We start from the raw sequence: 18,216 nt of genomic DNA, 5'->3' as shown, positions 1-18,216 counted from the left end.
GTTTAGAACCAAGGATTGATTTAGATTTAGTTCTATTTGTACCACCTTTAAAATTTACAAAACATTCTGTTGGGGGCGGAGATGAGTTAAATGTTACCGTGATAGAACCAGCATGGTTTGAACCCTACTCTACCTTGGAAGAAATCTACAGGAACACACAACTAGGAGAAGACATAATATGGTAGGCAAAGATCGCCACCATTCATGGAACATTGATCTGACATTTTCCCATGTTGAAAGAGAAGTTTGAAGAGAGCATGACACTTATCATGACATTTACCTTCCCCAGTAAAAGAAGGTTATCCTGGCTCTGCACATGAGAGACGAGAATAGCCATCAGAAATTAGCCTTTTTGTGGCCAGTTTCCCGCAGGTGCATGTTAAGTTCAGGGTCTGGAATTTATGAGATATATAATTTTTCAGCATATGCAATACTGAATATCATTTCAAACAGTGTTGCTAAAATGATCTAAATGGCAGGTATTTGCTTACATGTATGTATGTATGAAGAAATATATTCAATACATTCACATTTGTAAACTTGATTGTAGTTTGTCTATCCTTAGAACAGTCATCCTAAAAAACTGTTTAATCTCCAATATTGTAAATATAAAATTTGGGGGGAAAATGCATGAAAATGTTAGAGTTGCTATTTTAACTTTCTTGTTTCTGTTTTTTCTCAATTTTTGGCAATAGCATATATTAATTTTACAATCAGAATAAAAGGAAGACTTATTTAAATTCATATATTAGCTAATTTAGGGTTAGCAGAGATGTCTAGTATTGTAGTCTTTTACTCTTCCCCTAATTTATCTCCGTTTCTTCTGTTTAATATCCTTGATAAAGAGCCTCTGTATTATTGTCGATAGATTAAGAATAATAAAAATAAATTTTAAGTTACAAACTCCATAGTAGCAGTAATAGAATCTGCACCTAGAAAATTGCTTACAAATGGACTGTGTTGCTCTGAAATTACTTATTTTATTTCACGTGTCCAAAATAGATCTCAGGGGCTTCCCTGGTGGTGCAGTGGTTGGGAATCCGCCTGCCAATGCAGGGGACGTGGGTTCGTGCCCCGGTCCGGGAAGATCCCACATGCCGTGGAGCGGCTAGGTCTGTGAGCCATGGCCGCTGAGCCTGCGCATCCGGAGCCTGTGCTCCACAACGGGAGAGGGCACAACAGTGAGAGGCCTGCAAAAACAACAACAACCACCAAAAAAAAAAAAAAAAACAACCAAAATAGATCTCAGGAAAATCCTAGTAAAGATGGCATTTCATGGCATTGAGTTAGCATTTAATAATAATTGGAGAGATGCTAAAGCTTATAAGCCTATTAAGATCTACAGAACAGAAAAAATTGTGTGTATGTGAAATGTTAGGTTCATTTTCTAAGAAGATAGGAGAAACGAAAACATTTTGTTAGAAATGTGCTCATGAGTGAAGTTATGGATGGCTGATTCTTATTGACCATTGCAGACTAAAGAAAATATTTCTCCAAAATACCTGCTTAGATCCATACTGTGCAATTATACTGAGAAGTGGTTGCTGCCCCAAACTTGGGTGATACCATTGGAAACCCTCCATTTAGGGCAGTTGATGAGGGCAGAGTGGAAGAGCCCTCCCACCCCTAACAAAGCTGGATGGAGAGAGAACAGTGTGGTAGAGAAGGAAGCACACAGGCTGGGAGGTGGGTCTGGTTCCCGTCCGGGCTTAGCTTTGAGGCCTTGGTCAAATCACACCATCTCTGAGCCTCAAAGCCCAAAAATGTCTAGCAAAGACCGTAATACCTATGCCACAGGGCTCTCATTAGATCAAACAAGTAAAAACACGCAAAACACCCAGCAGAGTCCTCAGCACACAGTAACTTCTCTAAATAGGTTAGATCCTTCCCTGTGAGACAGGCCTAGAGCCCACACCTTCTCATCTGAGGATACCTCATAGCTTCACAGCCTGGTATCCAGCCTGAGAAGATCCTGTGACTTGCAATATTTTCTACTCTGTTTCTTATGTTCTATATTTTAAAAAGAAGAAGAAGTGGGCCAAAATTGAGTTTTCTTAATAAATGTTAGTGTCACTTGCTATACTCTGTGTTTCATTCATTTATGCCTGGTGTTATAAAGAAATTAATTAAAAAGATTATTCACAAGAATTATTATTTGTTAGAAAAGCTACTATTTTATATATTTCATTTGTGAAGAAACAAAATGATAAAAGAATTTTTTAAAAAATCAAAGAATTGGGCTTCCCTGGTGGCGCAGTGGTTGAGAGTCCACCTGCCGATGCAGGGGACGTGGGGTCGTGTCCTGGTCCGGGAAGATCCTACATGCCGCGGAGCGGCTAGGCCCGTGATCCATGGCCCCTGAGCCTGCGCGTCTGGAGCCTGTGCTCCGCAACGGGAGAGACCACAACAGTGAGAGGCCCGCGTACCGCAAAAAAAAAAAAAAAAATCAAAGAATTTTCTACAGCAAATCACAAAAAAAGAGAGATATTTCCCTTTATGCTGATACTGTTTTCTAAACAGTCAAAAACATCTCAAGAGATTCAATAAGGAAGTGGGAAAAGGTGATTTTGAAGTATTATTTGAAAAGAAATAGGCTGAAATAATTGCTAGAGGGTGTCATAATGCGATAATCGACTGGTAAAGTTTCACTATTCTCTTGTGGCTAGAATGACATATTTAGAAGCATACCGGTTTAATGTAATCTAAATCCATTTATATGCTTGAGTGTGTAGTCAGTGTATATTTCCTTTTTGCTGTCTTCATGATGTTTCAAATAATAGATTAATATTGACCTTATGGTGTAGTTCTATTTAGAAAATTGAGCTTGAACTATGGATAATTATGTGTATATATTTCTTACAATGTTTTAAGACACTGAATTAAAAAAAAAAAAAACCTGCACAGTTGAATTACTGTCAGCCCTGAAGAGCTGCTGAGAAGCCAAGTTGTATAGCTTCATGAATTGCCAACTCAGTTATCAGACAGGTTCTGAATTCTAGAAGCATTATCCCACAAGATAAATGGACAAGTCAGAAATGACACAGCTTGATTTTAAGGTACCAGGTGGAGGTGGCAATACAATCTGGGGGAAATCTTGGTTTGATATATGAGTGCATTCACATGATTTGGCAGTGGTTTTAGACACCATGGAGATGTCACGTGGCCGACCTTCCTGCTCTGTTCTCGGACTATACCACACTTGTGAAACAGTGAGGCTCGTGGGGTAATAACTCAAAAGCCAAAAGGCTGTAAAGCAAAAAAGTTGCTAGCAGGCACTAACCTGGGTGTCATGACTCTTTTCAGGTAGTAGGTGTAACCTTGAAGAAAAAGTGGCACTGTCTTCAAAAAAGTGACCTGACCCTGGCTTTGGTGGGTTTTTCTGCAAGAAATAAAAAGCACCGCATGTGTTTATTATACATCCTTTCTAGCTGACCACTGCTTTGTTCTAGAGTTCAGCATGAAAGGACTAATTTTTGTTTTCTTTTGTTTTTGTTTGAGTGAAATGGCATGTCCGTTGCTAATTCTAGCTATTATAGTTGCACATGTGAAAAATACCTATACGTAGTTTATAGATTGGTAGCATTTCAAATAAATGGTATACTGAAATATTGGCCAGAAATTTTTTGAGATGCTTATCAATTGATTTTTTTTTCTTAGCCCAAGAAAAGAGTCTGAATCATTATTTTTTAAATTTTACCTTGTAACATTAGATATGTTTTAAAAAATATATTAGGAATTTAAATATAAGCATGCCACTTTGTTTATTGCTATATTATTAAACCTCTTGGAGCATGGAAAGAATTCTTCACAAATGATTTTGCTCTTTTGAAAAAAATAAGCTGCAAAAATATTTGTTAAACTATATATAGTCTGTCAATGAGGGTAGCTTATAAAGGTATACTGAGCTTACACTATGTAATGTTTTATCCAAATAATTTTTATATTTTGAAAAAATGTCAAATAGTTTAAAAGTGCCATCAATCTTTTCCCAGAATTCAGAACTGTATGTATCTCTATTTTAGGAAGATGACCTTGCTTCATTAAAGGAAAAACCTGGATCATTATGCACCCCAATTTGTATGCAGTGAATCACTGTTGCCCTTTATTCTTCCAGAATTCAGTTAATCTAAGGATTGTGCCCATATAAACTTTTCAGAACACATAAGAAAATTACCACTGTTATATCTGATGAATAAAATCTCTCATAGTTGATTTTCTATCATAGAAATATCACATTATCATTCAATAATGCTAGTTTTTAAGTTACAAACCAAAGAAACAAACTTTCAGCATTGTAAAGAGATTCACACATTTTTAAATGTAGTAACTATACAGAAAGTTTTTCTTTGTTCCCATAAATAAAAGCTGCCACTCATTACATTTTAGAAAGGCAATGCCTGAAAAAATGGACAATGTTCTGCTTCTTAGAGTCAACCTACTTTTTAAATACTTAAAGCCCTGTGCAAACCAAAGATAATAATGTAATTCTATCCTCTTTAGTTGCATAGAGACTATCAAGATTTATTAACCTCTGGAGTTAATTGTGACCATAGCTCTTAATTCCCTTTCAGACAACGGACCCTCATATGCCCATTTTTGTTTCTTTGCCTATAACTCTGTGTGCTACATTTGTATTTTAAGTAGATTTACAACACAGATATTCACGTGTGCACTTAGTATAAGGTTGTTTTCTCCAGAGAGGCTCTGCCCAGAGACCAAAGAAAATGGAAGGTTTTGTTTTTGAAGTGTTTAAAGATTATTTAATTTTTACATAGTATGAGATGTTGCTAATTGGGTTGGGAAGGTGATATTTTGTTTTTTGTTTTTTTCCCTTATGCCCTATCTACTCTCAAAAATTTAATAATCTGGTAAACTAAAACCCCAGAAAACCAACTTACCCCTTTACAGTCCATAGTTATGCTTGTATAAGGCCAAAAAATTGTAGATATCAGTATATCATTGCCTCTATTATTAATCATCCTTTATTTACACCTGGATTTATGAGATTCTCCAATTAAAAGACATTTCTAAAATTCTATTAAATTTATTTGATCTCAAGAACATTGAGAGTTGCAAATTTTTTTCATACTACCTCCCCCAAATAAACAAGCTGGGTGAATTCCTGTGATGTTAGGCTGCCGAAGAATTTTTACAGGTTTTATGACATGTTTACTTTTTATAACCAATCCACTCAAAAATGACAGACTCCAGAGATCACCGAGCAGAAGTCCTCTGTGGGAGTGAGACCCTGATCCTAATCCCTAATCCAGACTCCTCACTGCCATTCAAAACACTTAGGGATTATATAGGAATAAGTTTTAAATGAACATAACAGGCAATCTATAGTGTTTTTAAATCAATACTATAAAAATTGTCATGTCATGTAAATTGCCTTAAAATATATTATACATATAAAATACTATGTTAAAATTAAATGTAATATGTCAGCTGTAAAGGTGAAAAAGTAGCTAACTAAAAAGTTCACAAATAATCTTTTTTCAGATTTTGTGTGTTTTCTCCTCAGCCAAAAGCCTCAAGATTCACTTGCAGCAGACTACCTCTTCATTTATGTTGGATTGCTCTTTAAACATTAGAATATCTTGTGATAAACAATAAGTTAAAGATTTCTCCTGACACAAGTCATTGTTGATTTCACTGTTATAGGGAAAAGGCTCTAGGGCGGCAGATAAGGCTGTTGCCATGGTGATGAAGGAGATACCGAGGGAGGAGTCTGCTGAAGAAAAGCCCCTCCTTACTATGACATCACAGGTGGGCAGACCCTTAGGGTTCCTGTAGGAAGCTGACATATGTTAATATATCAGATATTGTGATTCTTAACTAGAAAAAAAAAAAACATTAACTCGATCCAATTTTTTTAAAAACACAGTTTCAATGAAACAATTATACAATATAAAATGAAAACCAAAATTGCTAAAAAAAAAGGAAAATTCCATCATTTAGTTACTCATTCGTGGATATTAATTTTCATTACTAAACTTCAGTTAAAAAAAGAAAAAGAAAATATATGTGCAAGTAAAACATGTCACTTCTTTATAAAGGAGTCTTGTTAACAACTTTGGGAAAGAAATAACAATTAAGTTAACGGTACATTTGAACAACAACCAAAAAAAAAAATCAAATTCCTATGAATAAATACAACTTATATTGCATACATATGTCAGTTTACCAGTAGAATATCTAAAATTTCTTAAATGTTAAATATATTTATGTTGTGACTATGCATACTACGTATGTCTATACATATTTATGTGGATAACTAATTTACAGGAATGAGCCAGAAGTCCCTGAGTCTCCATGCAGAAAATGGCATTGGTGGCCCCTCTTCTACTTAGTGACCTTGACAACAAAAATATCGTCTCTATTAAAAGCACATGAGGGGCATTTTCAGTATTTATTATAATAAGTATAGAAAAAGATTTGCATTTGTATGCAAAGACACACTGAGAATGAATCCTGTATGTCCTCAGGGACTTTTGAAACACCCTGTAAAATCCACATACATATGTATGTATAATATACTCATCACCACTCTGTGGAACTATCAGTTTTAAATTCTTAAATGCAAAATTACTTACTTGCATTTATCTTATAATTTAGATTAGATTGTTATCTTAAACATTTCTTTTTTTTCTCCATAATGCAATAGTAAATACAGTGATTCAGTTCCAATTATATGAACATGTCTAGATTTAGAAAAATGTCCATTTAAATTCCTCATGAAAGGCATTTATATCAAAAGCTAAATTATGGCAACTTATTTTTAGAATATCATCAGATCACATCCCCAGCTGCTGCCAACATGTGTGGTTTCATTTCATTCTAAACACTATGTTGTAAGTAATGAAAATTATAATAACATATAACATCAAAATTGAATAATAAAAAAGTTATAAAGATTCCCAGGACTTTGGGATAATCTTATGTTGTGAGGTTTTTGTTTTAATCCAAAAGAGGAGATGTTTCTTCCCAATGACACATAGTAATAGTTGGAAAGAAATTTGCTTAATATTTACCAAGGGCTCCATTCTTTACTTAGTTTACATAGTAAAACATACACAGTTTTACATTGATCTCCTGCCTTTGTAGAATCCATATCCAAAATATACAGTCCACAGTTCCTCAGGAGAATGTTATGGGAGGTGAGAACCACTTGGAGTTCTCGGCTAATGGTAGAGCCATATTCATCAGTAGGTAAGACCTATCCAAATTTGCAATTGGCATAGTTGTGCTGCAGCATATCATTTCAGGACATCACGATTTAGGACAGGCTCTAGTGCCCAAAATTCTTTTTCTTCAAAACCATGCATTACTATGTGCTTTCCAGTAATTCTTTTCAAATGTCCAAAATTACCACTATAACCTAAACTTTAATTTAAATTTAATGTAAAATAAGAATTTTGATTTTTTTAATTAGAAAAGAAACTGTAATTATTACCATTTTCTCATATTCAGAACATTTGTGTGTACCAAGTTCCTTCTTTAATCCCTGTCTAATGTTGCATTAACTGTTTTTGAGGTAATAGTTACAATTTTACTGCATGAAGATGATACAATGCTTTCTTAGATGCATCATATTCTTGTTGCATAGTGACTAGTTTATGAATCAGCAAATGGAGAGTTCTGATTCATAAAATGCAATGCACCTATTGTATTGATAATCTTATGGAATTAATCCTGTGACAGCTGTGATACAATTATTTCTCAGTCAAATGTGGTTTTATTAGTTGATATACTTTTTCCACTACACACAAGTGGCTTCTTCCCTGCTATGCACCAGTGGCATGCACAAGCCAAAAAGCAGCAGAGTGATCTGAAAAAGTGAGTACTTCTCATGGCAACCACAGCATCCAATCTGTGTACCATACCACATTCTTACTCGTTATCTTGTGTGAATGTATTAGTGTCTTGAAACATGTCTGTCCCATGTCTCCTGTAAAGCCCCTGTGACATAGTGCTACATACTGCAGGACACATTGACTCATCTTCATCACTGGTGTGTCGATGCCAGCTGCTCATTCACAGATTCCAGAAATGTCTGAAGCTAATTGCCGCTCTCTCAATAATGTCTTCAGGACAATCATAATTGATAAAATACAGAATAAGTCCTTGAAACACTGAGTCCCTAATTTGTTTAGTAACTGTTCATTCCACAGATTGGTAAGTGTAGAATAGTTTATATTGAAGCATTTTTGTATTATGTGATTATTAGGATCATTTTTAGAGAGATTTAGCCAAGCATACTCCAGTCAAGTCATTTAGAGTACCTTGAACAAATTGAACAAAACGGAAGAGTTGGCCAGGTGACCTGAACTCAGAAATTGTCGGACCCCTGAGAATTGCTCTTTTTGTTTCATTTAATTATTAATTCTTTGCTAAACAATGTGTCAAGCTCTTCATAGTAGTTCAAGTTCATGCTGTCCTAGACTAACACTTTAAGTCAAAATGTAAGTCAAACAGTATGGAAACAAATGTGCATTGATGAGAATTTTGAAGGGAAAAAATATGTGAACCATCAAGTCTTGGAGGAAATAAGAGTTTCTCTAGACCTGTGCTGTTCACTACAGTAGCCGCTAGCCACACGTGGCTATTGAATGCTTTGTGGATACCCCGAATTGAGATACACTGTAAGTATAAGATACACACCAAGTTTTGAAGATTTAGTCCAAAGAAAAATAATGTAAACTATCACATTAATAATTTTTATATTGATTACATGTTGAAATGATAATATTTTGGATATATTGGGCTAAATAAAATGTGTTATTAAAATTATTTTCACCTGTTTCTTTTCACTATTTTTAAAGTGGCTACTAGAAAATTTAAAATTACCAGGCTCTCGTTATATTTCCATTGAACAGTACTACTCTAGACTGTAATGGTATAAATAACTCCAGTTTGAGGCTAGAGGGGAAAACTATGTGCCAGAAGATTGAGCATATCATAGAAAAATTTTTATTCTTCTTTATGAGAATGAAATGGCTTTAGGGAATATTTTTCTCTCATAAGGAACCTTCAGAAATTTTCATTTTAACCACCTCCCCTGGTACTTTTGTAAGTAAGGAATAGCCCATTCATTTTTTGCTGTAGAGCACAGTGTCTTAAAACTATGTGTTCCAGACATCTTCTTGTCAAGGGAATTTTTTTTAACTCAGGCTTTGTTTTTCTATCTGTCCCCACCCCTTATAGTTTGATACTGATTTAATATTGTGTCTGATAAAGATAAAAAAGTAATGTCCTTGATTGGAAAAACATTCACAAGGCTGCTAAATACAGTCTTGTTTGGGTTTTCTGTTACTAACTTGAAACAATTGCTTTAATTATATTCTCCTTCCTGCCTTGATGTTAGTACTATCCAAGCTGTAAACAATAATATTTGTTCATTTCCCCATGAATAGACTCACATTTTTATGTCTAACTATCCTGTCAGGAAAATATTTGTTGTCAGTTGGTTGACATTTAGATCAAGTCAAAGAGTTGAAAATTATCACATGGTTATCCTTTACAGGAAGATCCACTGAGACCCATATAAAGAACTGGGGGATGGGGCAGTGCCATTAGTACTATTAGCTCATAAGAAATTAATTCAGTCAGGTGGCAGAATTACCATGACAAAGCCTTCAAAGGCTGAATACTAAGGGGTGCATAGTAATGTTTCAGTTGTTTCCTCTTTTCAATGGATTGAGTCAGTCAACTTAGTTTTAATATGGTGACTATTTTGATGGGCTTTGCACACGTTTCTAAACTTGGATAGGACTAATAAAGCCATAAACAGTTTAATTATAAAATTATGAATGAAAACCTACTTAACCTACTTAATGACATATATTGTACTTTTAATCAAGAGAGTGCAAATAATAAAGGAATTTTCAAAATGCATAAAGATATGTCTATTGAAAGCATATTTGTGTTTTTATTTATATAAAAACAATCATATTTTTTCTATTATTTAGATGAGATAAAAAGACTGGTATATTTTTACAAACTTTTTAATCAACATTACAAATACGAGATATTTGTCAACTGTTTTTTAGCTTATTCGCTTCAGTGTTTTAACTTTTAAGATTATTCTTTAAATACTAAAATGTTTCAAAATAAAAACAATATTTTACTTTAAACTAAAACAATAGATTGAGATCATCAACCTGAAGTGTAAAATTATAGAATCAGTTATTATCCTATACAGACCTTGTTTTCTCACCTAAAATGTATTTTGGTTTGGAGTTAATTCTTAGTGATATGAGCTATCACAAACTTTAGCTCTATATTTTTTAATGAAACACCTAAGCAATATATTGTTTAAAGATAAATAAACTTAGACTTAAGTTACAAAAAAAGCTATCTTTAATGCACTGGAGCTTAAGTAGCAGGCAGTATTTAAAAACAAAATACTCTCCTTTCATCTTAGTTAAATATTCAGCTTAGATCATATAATAATTTAATTTTTTAACATTTAAATTAAGTAAATTCATGTTGAACTAAGGCAAATGCATTTTTAGACAAAGTTTTAAAACAGACAATAATTCATTAAAGGTGGATGATATTGTCTGCATTCTGCTCAACACTAAACACAGTATTGATATAAAATAAGAAGCAATTTTGTCCTGTGGTGGCTACTATTAGCCACATCAACTGACCGGTCTGACTAAGTCATAAGTAAATTGAAGGCATTTGATTGAATATTTCATTTACAACCTATGATTACAAGGAAGGTGTAAAGGATCAATAGTCTTGAATTCTGAGTGACAAGAAGCTCCTACATGCGAGTTCTCACCTGTCTTCTTACTTCTGCTGCTTCCTTTCATTTCCATGTCCATTGACTGTGTAAGGGCTTTCTCTCAGAATCTCCAAATTTGAATCTCTGATTTAAAATCTCTGAGTGAGGTAGTGGTGTTATTTCTTGAAGTACCACTGGCTTCCCACTTGCATTGGTCCATGTCCTGCTTCCAAAGTTGGAATGAGGCAGTTCCATGCCTTTATTTCAATTTTTCTTGTTAGGCATTCATTCTTGGCATTTTTGACTTCTTGGTAGAAGCCTTGCATTTGGAAATGTTCCTTTAGATACCTCGAGGTTTCCAAGCATTTCAATGATGTGACAGTGGGGGAAAATGGACTTAGATTTGTGGTTTAAAATTTGCCAGGAATTTAGTAAACATTTCTGAGGATCACTGGCCTCTCTCTGAGTTGATCAAACCCCATATGAAATTGGGGGTTTTACTCATTCTTTTATACATTCTTTTATACAATTCACCATTTATACAATTCACCATTCAATTGGACTGTATAAAATCAGTCAACATTTATTAAACTGCCACTATGAGATACAAAAATTAATTGGATAAGGTCTCTACCTTCAAAGAGATCACAGGCTAGTGGGAGGAAACAGGTGAAACTAAAGTTATAAAATTGGGTAAAGCATGGGAACGCAGAGATGTTGTAAGAAGGCACTTGCCGCCTAGAGCTGAAGAAGGTTCCCAGACAATGTATCAATAGAACGGGGTCCTGAAAGAGAAATAAGAATCTGTCACCATTAGAAAGGCCTTTGAACTAATCTAAATATTGAGAAGAGGACACAGAAGGATAATAAAGGAAAAGTTTAAATGTAAAGTTGAAATAAAGGCCTTAGCAACTAATGAAGTGGGTCATTTTAACTTAGTTAAGATCATCTGATTGGACCAAAATTGCAATCACTCCCACTCAGTTATTCAAAAAAAAAAATGGGAAACCTTTGGACTCACCTTTTATTATTTTTATAACATCAATGTACTCTGTGCCAGAAGGATGAAATGAGGTAAGTTCATAAAGTATTTTCAAACTGAAGGAAGTAATTCTAAAAGGAAGTGAATAAGCTCTATCCTACCCATGAATAAAGACAGAATAAATGGCATACAATTTGGGAGTGAAGCTTAGGGGAACTATTTGGGGGATTCAGTTCAGTTTGCAATATTACTTTATGACCTAAAAGGTTTGCTTATTCTCAAGTCACCATAGGAAAACCATAAATTTGTTTGAAAATCAGGAGGGAGGCATGTGAAAAGCCATTCTTATCTATAGAAGTAAAAATAAAATGGGACTTAGTAGGGCTAAAATAATGATTCTTAAATTCATCTGACTGAAGAAACAGTTCAAAATTGGACTGTTTGAGATAGATATTTTTATATCTTCAGTTTCTGCAAAGTCACTGTCCCATTTGGTAGCCATTTATTGAGCCCCTCTTATATGAAGACATTCTATTAGAAGTTGTGAAGGATATAAATATGAGTAAGACATAGCCTCTTACCTCAGAGTTAATAACAAAAGATTTTTTTCATGATATCTCCTATTTCATCTTCCATATCTCAATCAAAACCCAAAAACCTTCAGTTCCCAAATGACCTTTCCATGCTATCTGAAATCTGGCCTTTCATCCTCTTCACCCTTGAGCCCTGCCACTATCCCCACTCCAATCTCAGCATTTCCCAACAGCTAAACGGTGCTCTAGCTTGAAAAGCACAGACTCAGAAAGTAATGTGAAGTTTCCTCTTTGATTTGTATCTATGGAAGAAAGTCACAGGAACAGCTCAGTTATGGGAACGGGACAGACATGTTATGGGAACAACTCCAGTCCAGGGGTGAAGTGTGGTCACAAATAAGACAGTAGGTGTGGAAAAGACCTTATGAGGAGAAGCCACAACTTAGTCTTGGGCTCTCTAGGGTCTCTCTGAATAACCTCCTCTTTGGTATTCTTTTCTTCCTATGCTGAGAAAATCTGAGTGATAGAAGTGCTTTCCCTAGAAAATAAGTCTTTGGTTTGAATGAGGAGAGAGACTCAAAAAAAAAAAATCCTATTACCTCTGATAAAGCAGACTTGCCTAAAAGGATAGGCCTTTCAATTAATTGTGGCTGTCCTTTGTTTTTCCATTTAGATATTTATGTGGAAAGGTCTTACTTTCTAGAATTCTTTTATCAAATTTAGACTAATTTTTCAGTGTTTGCAATTAAAAATATCTACAGAAATCTAATACCCTGGTCTTCTAAAACCATAGGTAATCTAGGTCTATTCTACACACCTACTCACAGAGCTATGACTTGGAAATAAATTATTAGTCCTTTTATTTGCAAAGGAATTTAATTGTATCCAAAGTAAAGAAAAAGTATAAGGGGGCTTTTGTGGAATATAAATCATAGGTACCTTTTACATAATAATGGATATTTCTCAAGACCAGGACTAAGAGAATAAATTTTCTTAGTTATCTATCAATAACATCAGACTTCTTCAGAGAAATAATGGCTAACAAAAAGAGTTATGACATCACACACATGTCATACGTATTTTAAAGTTGAAGTTGTATTGGTTGTATTGAGTTTTTGCACCTTTTTCACTTTAGCCTAGGTCAATAAGACCTAGTAGTCAGAATGCACAACTTAATAAATGTAAGCCTGTTACAATAAATTCTATGAGTATAGTGTGGTGCCATATTTGATGGTGACCTTCATCTTCCATGATGTTTATAGCACAGCAGAATCCATCTCTCCCTTGACAGCTGTGAGAATGACACAGCCTGGAGGTAGACATTGTTGTTACATCAAGACCACATCACCATGGTGATATCATACTAGATGGGTTCAATATGCTAAGCATATATGGCTAAAAGGGCAAGTTCTCCCAAGAAATACACATTAATGTATGAGTCTTTAAGAAATTGCATAAACACAGTTTTTACATGAGCTACCTATAAATGAAAAACAGATCCCAGAAAACTAATCACATTTTCCGAAGAGCTGGCATAAACCATGGCATTTACAAAACTTCTAATATATTTTATCCCCAAAACATGAGAAGCTCATAGTCCCTCAACATTAAAAAATATTTCAATATAAATAGGATGGGTGATACCCAAGAATGTTCAAATTCAGAAAACAAAATGCAAAGAAACTCAAGAGTTTTGTTCATGGATTAAAGGAGCATCCCCAAAAAAAGGTTACAACCAAAACAGACCTCAGATAATTTAGAGAAATCTGTGAGTCTTTATACATAGTAACACTAAAACTTATAATTGAAAATTTTTCTATCTCTATAACTTGAACATTAAAAGAAAATGAGCATTGTTAATGCTTAGAACCCTCGATAACATGTACAAATTAATATGAGTGAAATTAAATTGCCAACTCTATCTCAAAATCTTAGACTTCAGTGAAGATCTGAGATTTATCCATGTTAAGATAATAGCATGAATGTGTAAAAGTACCAAAGGTGCCTCTTGGTTTTCAGTCCCTGAATAATCACTAATGCTTCCATATTCCTCCTTCACCAATAATAGAATTGCATTTTTTCTTCCCATATTTACCATTATTTAGGTCTCTTGTCAGGGTCCATAAGCTCTAAGCTATAATACCACTAACATTGCCAGAGAAATAATGAAGTGAAAGTGAGTCATAGAAAATATTTTGATTTGGTAATACTTCAAAACACTTCATTTGTTATTTTATGTGTCTCTTAAAATACAGCCTTGCAAATAAGTATTTTAAAATCTAGAGATTTTTTGGCACATCTTTTTCCTATAGCAAGTAGAAAACTAGATGACTGTGCCCATTTTAAGAAAGGCCAATATAAAAACTCCCAAAAAACTAAGACAGTTCTTTTAGGGACTAACCACTTGTGTTATCATAAGTGTAATTTTCCCCTTACCCTTAGAAACAGAACTTAAGGATGTTTGGATTCAAAGAGGTGCAGAATAACTGAAAGTAAATAGTTGGCTGCCACTGATAATGAGAACTAATAAAAATCAAACTGAAAGATTTCTGAAATTAGAGAACGAGCCAATGGGGAAATATAATTGAATTGACAGAAATCTCTTTTACATACAGATTTTCACAAACATATATACTGGATACCTGTACAGTTAACAATACTTCCTACTCTCTCAAAATACTTGTTATGCACTACAAAAGCATTCCAAGAAAATGTAAGGAAGGGCGTGTGCCTTTAGGTGACTTGAGCTTTTTAAGAGAGAGAGAAAGAGCATTTATCCATGCACACGGATCTCTGTGTGTGTGCATGCTGTTACTACATAGCAATGACTGACCAGTCCTAAACAGAATGTGTCACCTCAGGGTCTGAAGCCATGGTTCCAGGTCTCAGTGAGAGCTTTTTGTCCAGATGAAGAGTGAGATTGGCCCTTAGGAACTGTGATTCAATAGGTGTCATATTCTACATACTGAAATTAGAGAATAATTCCAAAACCGTTCTAGGAGGAGAAAAAAAGCTTGAGGTTTGAAAACTGAAGTTGGCTGCATCAAAAATATGACAGTGCTGAAAGGCTCATTCCCCATCCCCTGATTTTGTTTCCTTTCTTGCCTCTACCCTATTACTTATTGATTGATTTATTTTTTGGTAGGCTTGCTATTCTCATTTTGTTGCAAGGCTGCATTTTAATTCATCTGATTCTGCAATTGGACAAAGTCCTTTGACACCTGTGTTCATTTGTTCCCAGCTGGTGAATGAACAGCAAGAGAGCAGACCCCTCCTGAGTCCCTCCATCGATGATTTTCTCTGTGAAACCAAATCGGAGGCAATAGCAAGGCCAGTAACGTCCAACACAGCCGGTAATTCTTTCACTTTTAACTTATCCTCAAGTGGAGTTAATTTTCATGATAGAAAAATGCACATTTTCTTTCCACAATGCATTTTAAGTGGAGAATAATGTTTGCAAACAAATGAAATTTTAGAATATATACTGTTCAATATAAACCAATAGATTGCTTTTCTTTATAATATAAGAAACGCCAATGGATATTATCCAACCAATTTTGAAAACATTAGAGTACCACTATTAGCAATGAATCACTTTTCAATGCCAATTTTCATATGTACATCTTTGCGTCTCAAGTCACATCATATAGGAATTCTTTAAAACAAAAGCATCTCTTTCAGAGTAAAGTTTTTCAAGTCCTGGCTGGAAATATTTTGTGTGACAAAAGTCCAGTAAAATAAAAATATAGGCAACCCCTTCAAGTGGATTGAAATCACAATTAAAATGTCCTAGAGACTTGGGATATTATCGAGACAATTTTATTTTTTTGTCATATAAATGGATTAGTTGCTCCTTCTTACAACAATTTATTTGAACATTGTTCTGGAATTAAATATAATCAAACAGTAAGCTATCCGTATAGGGACTAATAAGTTGTCATCCAATGAGTGAATGCAGGATGCCAGTGTATCAATCACACCTTCTCCAGCATCCTCTGCACTTAAATTCTCACTAATTCGAAAACTAAGTCACTTAGGTACAGCCCACTCTGAGGCCACAATGGAAGATTTGACTCAAAAGCTACTTGTCGCCGTCTGGATCAGCGGCAGGCTTTCTGCATTGGTTTCATTCAGTCAACATTCACACTCAGAGGCATGTTGTTCAAATAAGAATGAAAGAATGATGTCCAGAATCAAACAACAAAGGTTATATTGGATTGCAGGAGAGAATTTAATGGGGGAAGGAGAGGATAATTATATACTGTCTTGTTAAAGTTCATTTCATTTCCCCATCATGTCCTCAGCCTGCTGCTTCCTGGCATAGTTTTATTATACTTTTAAGTGAGTGAAGAAAATCACAGGTGAAGGAAATTGTGATTTTTAAGAAATGCTAAAAATTACAACAATAAGAGTAACTAACACAAGATAGAGGCACTTTATGTGGGAGTGTAGTCTACAGTCTCTGGAGTTAAACTTTGTGAATTCCAACCCCAACTCTGCCACTTAGCAACTCTGTGTCCTTGAGCAAGTTGCATAAGTAAGTCTATTTCCTCATCTGTCTAATAGTAGTAAGATCTATATCTCATAGGTTACTTGGGAAGATTAAATGAAGCAATCTATGTAAGTGCTAACACACCAAAGCAATCATTTTCTAAATTCAACTACTGCTTTGAGTAATCAAGCACATAAAATTGTACTTGGTACATTTTAGGCAGGAAATGAAACAAGTTCAGATCCTGTCAGAACAGTTTCATCCTCCTTACCTATTGAAACTGGAGCTCACCCCTCCAAAACTGAGCTACCCCCAGAAAAATACAGAGGAGCCTTGTGTCTCTAATTGCAGGAAAATCCATGAAAATGGGGTACACTGAGAAATTCCTGCTGTTCTAAGAAAAAGCTACGAAGCATAATTTTCAGATCTTGATTCCAGTACCCTCTACAACTCTCAGGAAGGATAGAACCAAGTCACATAGGAAGGGCTCACCAGAGAGAGCAACATAATATCCAACTCAAAAGCTGCTTTTCACCTTGATTTTTCTAGCATATAACAGAGAGAACTGTGAAATACTGGAGGAAATTACATATTCAAAAGAATATGTAATTTCTTGCAATCCCAGTACCTAGAGTATTGCCTTCTGTATTAGTTTCCTAGGCCTGCCATGACAAAATGCCACAAAATGAGTGGATTAGACAACAGAGATTTATTGCCTCACAATTCTAGAAGCTAGAAGTCCAAAATCAGGGTGTCAGCAGGACCATGCTTCCTCTGAAGGTGCTTGGGAAGGATCTGTTCCAGGCCTCTCTCCTGGTTTCTGGTAGCTCCGTGACTTGTGGAAGCATAACTCTAATCTTCACATGACATGTGTGCATGTCTCCCAGTATGCATGTCAGTCTCTGTGTCCAAATTTCCTCTCTTTATTACCACCCTACTCCAATCTGACTCATCTTAACTAATTACATCTCCATTGACCCTATTTCTAAATAAAGTTACATTCTGAGGTACTGGGGGTTAAAACTTCAACATATGAGTTTTGGGGGACACATTTCAATCCATAACACCCTCCAAAGTAAGAGGTCAGGAAAAATGGTATGTTGAGACTATGGGTTTTTCATTGCTTGGCCTCAGCATTCAGTGCATCTGGGTCACACAGATTTTTATCTTTAAGGAAGACTCTCATTTGATAGTATGTTTTTTTTAATCTTAAAAATATATGTCTGGGGGGGCTTCCCTGGTGGCACAGTGGTTAAGAATCCACCTGCCAATGCAGGGGACATGGCTTCAAGCCCTGGTCCGGGAAGATCTCACATGCCACGGAGCAACTAAGCCCGTGTGCCACAACTACTGAGCTTGCGCTCTAGAGTCCATGAGCCACAACTACTGAGCCCATGTGCCTAGAGCCCGTGCTCCGCAACAAGAGAAGCCACTGCAATGAGAAGCCCGCACACTGCAACGAAGAGTAGCCCGC

General features: G+C 35.2%; 1 protein-coding gene across 2 annotated transcripts in view; it reads left to right on the top strand.

Annotated features, from left to right (window-relative positions):
- Window positions 1-18,216, top strand: part of PEX5L (peroxisomal biogenesis factor 5 like) — a 247,278-nt gene that overhangs the window by 134,904 nt on the left and 94,158 nt on the right. The window contains exons 2-4 of one of the 2 annotated variants that reach the window (XM_060150055.1): window positions 3,304-3,369; window positions 5,665-5,769; window positions 15,492-15,603. In XM_060150055.1, the coding sequence (XP_060006038.1) occupies window positions 3,304-3,369; window positions 5,665-5,769; window positions 15,492-15,603 (283 nt within the window). The remainder of the gene's footprint in view (window positions 1-3,303; window positions 3,370-5,664; window positions 5,770-15,491; window positions 15,604-18,216) is intronic. The other variant, XM_060150054.1, reaches the window with a different exon arrangement.

Source organism: Lagenorhynchus albirostris, chromosome 5 (genome assembly GCF_949774975.1).
Source record: "Lagenorhynchus albirostris chromosome 5, mLagAlb1.1, whole genome shotgun sequence".
Lineage (NCBI taxonomy): Eukaryota > Metazoa > Chordata > Mammalia > Artiodactyla > Delphinidae > Lagenorhynchus > Lagenorhynchus albirostris.
The sequence above is the reverse complement of the archived record's forward strand: the minus strand, read 5'-3'. Positions and strand labels throughout refer to the sequence as shown.